The sequence below is a fragment of the Cyprinodon variegatus genome, unplaced genomic scaffold, assembly GCF_000732505.1.
Source record: "Cyprinodon variegatus isolate N-32 unplaced genomic scaffold, C_variegatus-1.0 Scaffold1383, whole genome shotgun sequence".
In the NCBI taxonomy this organism is placed as follows: domain Eukaryota; kingdom Metazoa; phylum Chordata; class Actinopteri; order Cyprinodontiformes; family Cyprinodontidae; genus Cyprinodon; species Cyprinodon variegatus.
The window spans coordinates 60,553-61,939 of NW_015151836.1; the positions used below are offsets into that span (position 1 = coordinate 60,553).

At 42.5% G+C, this 1,387-nt stretch overlaps 1 protein-coding gene across 6 annotated transcripts in view; it reads right to left on the reverse strand.

Moving 5' to 3' along the window:
* Positions 1-1,387, reverse strand: part of LOC107103151 (zinc finger MIZ domain-containing protein 2-like) — a 19,534-nt gene that overhangs the window by 8,598 nt on the left and 9,549 nt on the right. For all 6 annotated transcript variants that reach the window (XM_015402698.1, XM_015402695.1, XM_015402694.1 and 3 more), the window contains exon 10: positions 543-726. In XM_015402698.1, coding sequence (XP_015258184.1) covers positions 543-726 — 184 coding nt within the window. The remainder of the gene's footprint in view (positions 1-542; positions 727-1,387) is intronic.

A 1,387-nucleotide genomic window follows, 5' to 3' on the forward strand; every position in this document is an offset into this window, starting at 1 on the left:
CGTCAGGCAGACGCTGGATGAATCAGCAAGGTGTGGCAGGAGCCTGAGGTGATCAAACGTCTTTGACCTTGGAACCGTTTGTACATTTATTAAATAATGACACTCACCTTTATTTTCATGAAGGAACACGGAATAAATGGCTGACGTGTTTTACCGTAATCAACCAAACTCTTAGCACAAAGATGGAAACTACCCAGTGACATGTCGTAATTATCGGCTGCACAGGTTTTTGGACATTGCATATATGTAGTTATCATCAACGGGGCAGTTTGGGCCCGACTCTCTGAGGATTAGAGTATATTCTGAGCACAGTGGACCGAGAGGCAGAGCATTGGGTAGGAGTGGAGAGGGGGCGAGCAGCAGGAGGGTGGGGGGAGTAAAGGTTAAAACTAAATAATTTTGTACATAAAAGTGTTAATGTTTTCATTTTAATTTGAAATTCTTAAAAAAAAATTTGGTTAAAAAAAAAAAAAGTAAAAAAAGAACATGAGCTTTGAGCAGGAAGGAGGTGGGCGGAGTCAATCACTGGTTTCTGGGCGTACCTGTGGGCGGGGCCAGGCCGGCCACGTTGGGTTTGATGTCCGAAATGAAGGAGGAAGGCATGGGCTTGATGTCCGTACTACCAGGTGACATGTAGGGCGGCGCCATGGAGCTGCCGGGGGTGATGGGCGGAGTCGGGTTCCCGGGGACGGGGGAGGATGGGTATCCGGGCAGACCTCGACCCGGCTGAGGAGAGAGGGGGCAGGTGAGACGTCAACAAGCCGCTCCTTCAGCGACCCGTCCAGCCTTTTTTATTTCATTTATTTTATTTTATTCAGATATCAAAGTACAAAATATAACAAACAGCAGCAGGTTTATTTCATTACAAAACATTTAAATCTAATATAGAAAGAGCCATAAAAATATGAACAACAATAAAAAACTGGATGCAATTAGAACAGCAGAAGCTGGGAGAAGACAAAAATCATTCTTTGTGGCATATCTGTCTTTTTAGCGTTTTAAGAGATGAAAAAAAGTTTTTAAAGTCATTGATAAATAAATGAAAGGAAGGTTTAGCATTTCTTCATTTAGCACAGTGGATCTGATATTTATATTAGGGTGATATTAATGGTGTCAGGAAGAGGCTGGGAATGATGGTCCAGAAAACATGACATCATTTAGAGCATCATTCATTTTCAAAGGAATCCAATCTTTTCTCTCTTTCCAGAATCCAGGTGTAGACATACGTCTGTTGGTAAAACGATGGAGCTGGGCGGACGGCTGAACAGGTCGCTAAAGTTAGATTTAATTAAAGGAATAGTACACCCAAAACATGATTAGCCTTCATTTTCTACTCACCCCCATGCTGAACAACACTCTGGAGTACTTTTTTGATATCTCAAATGCA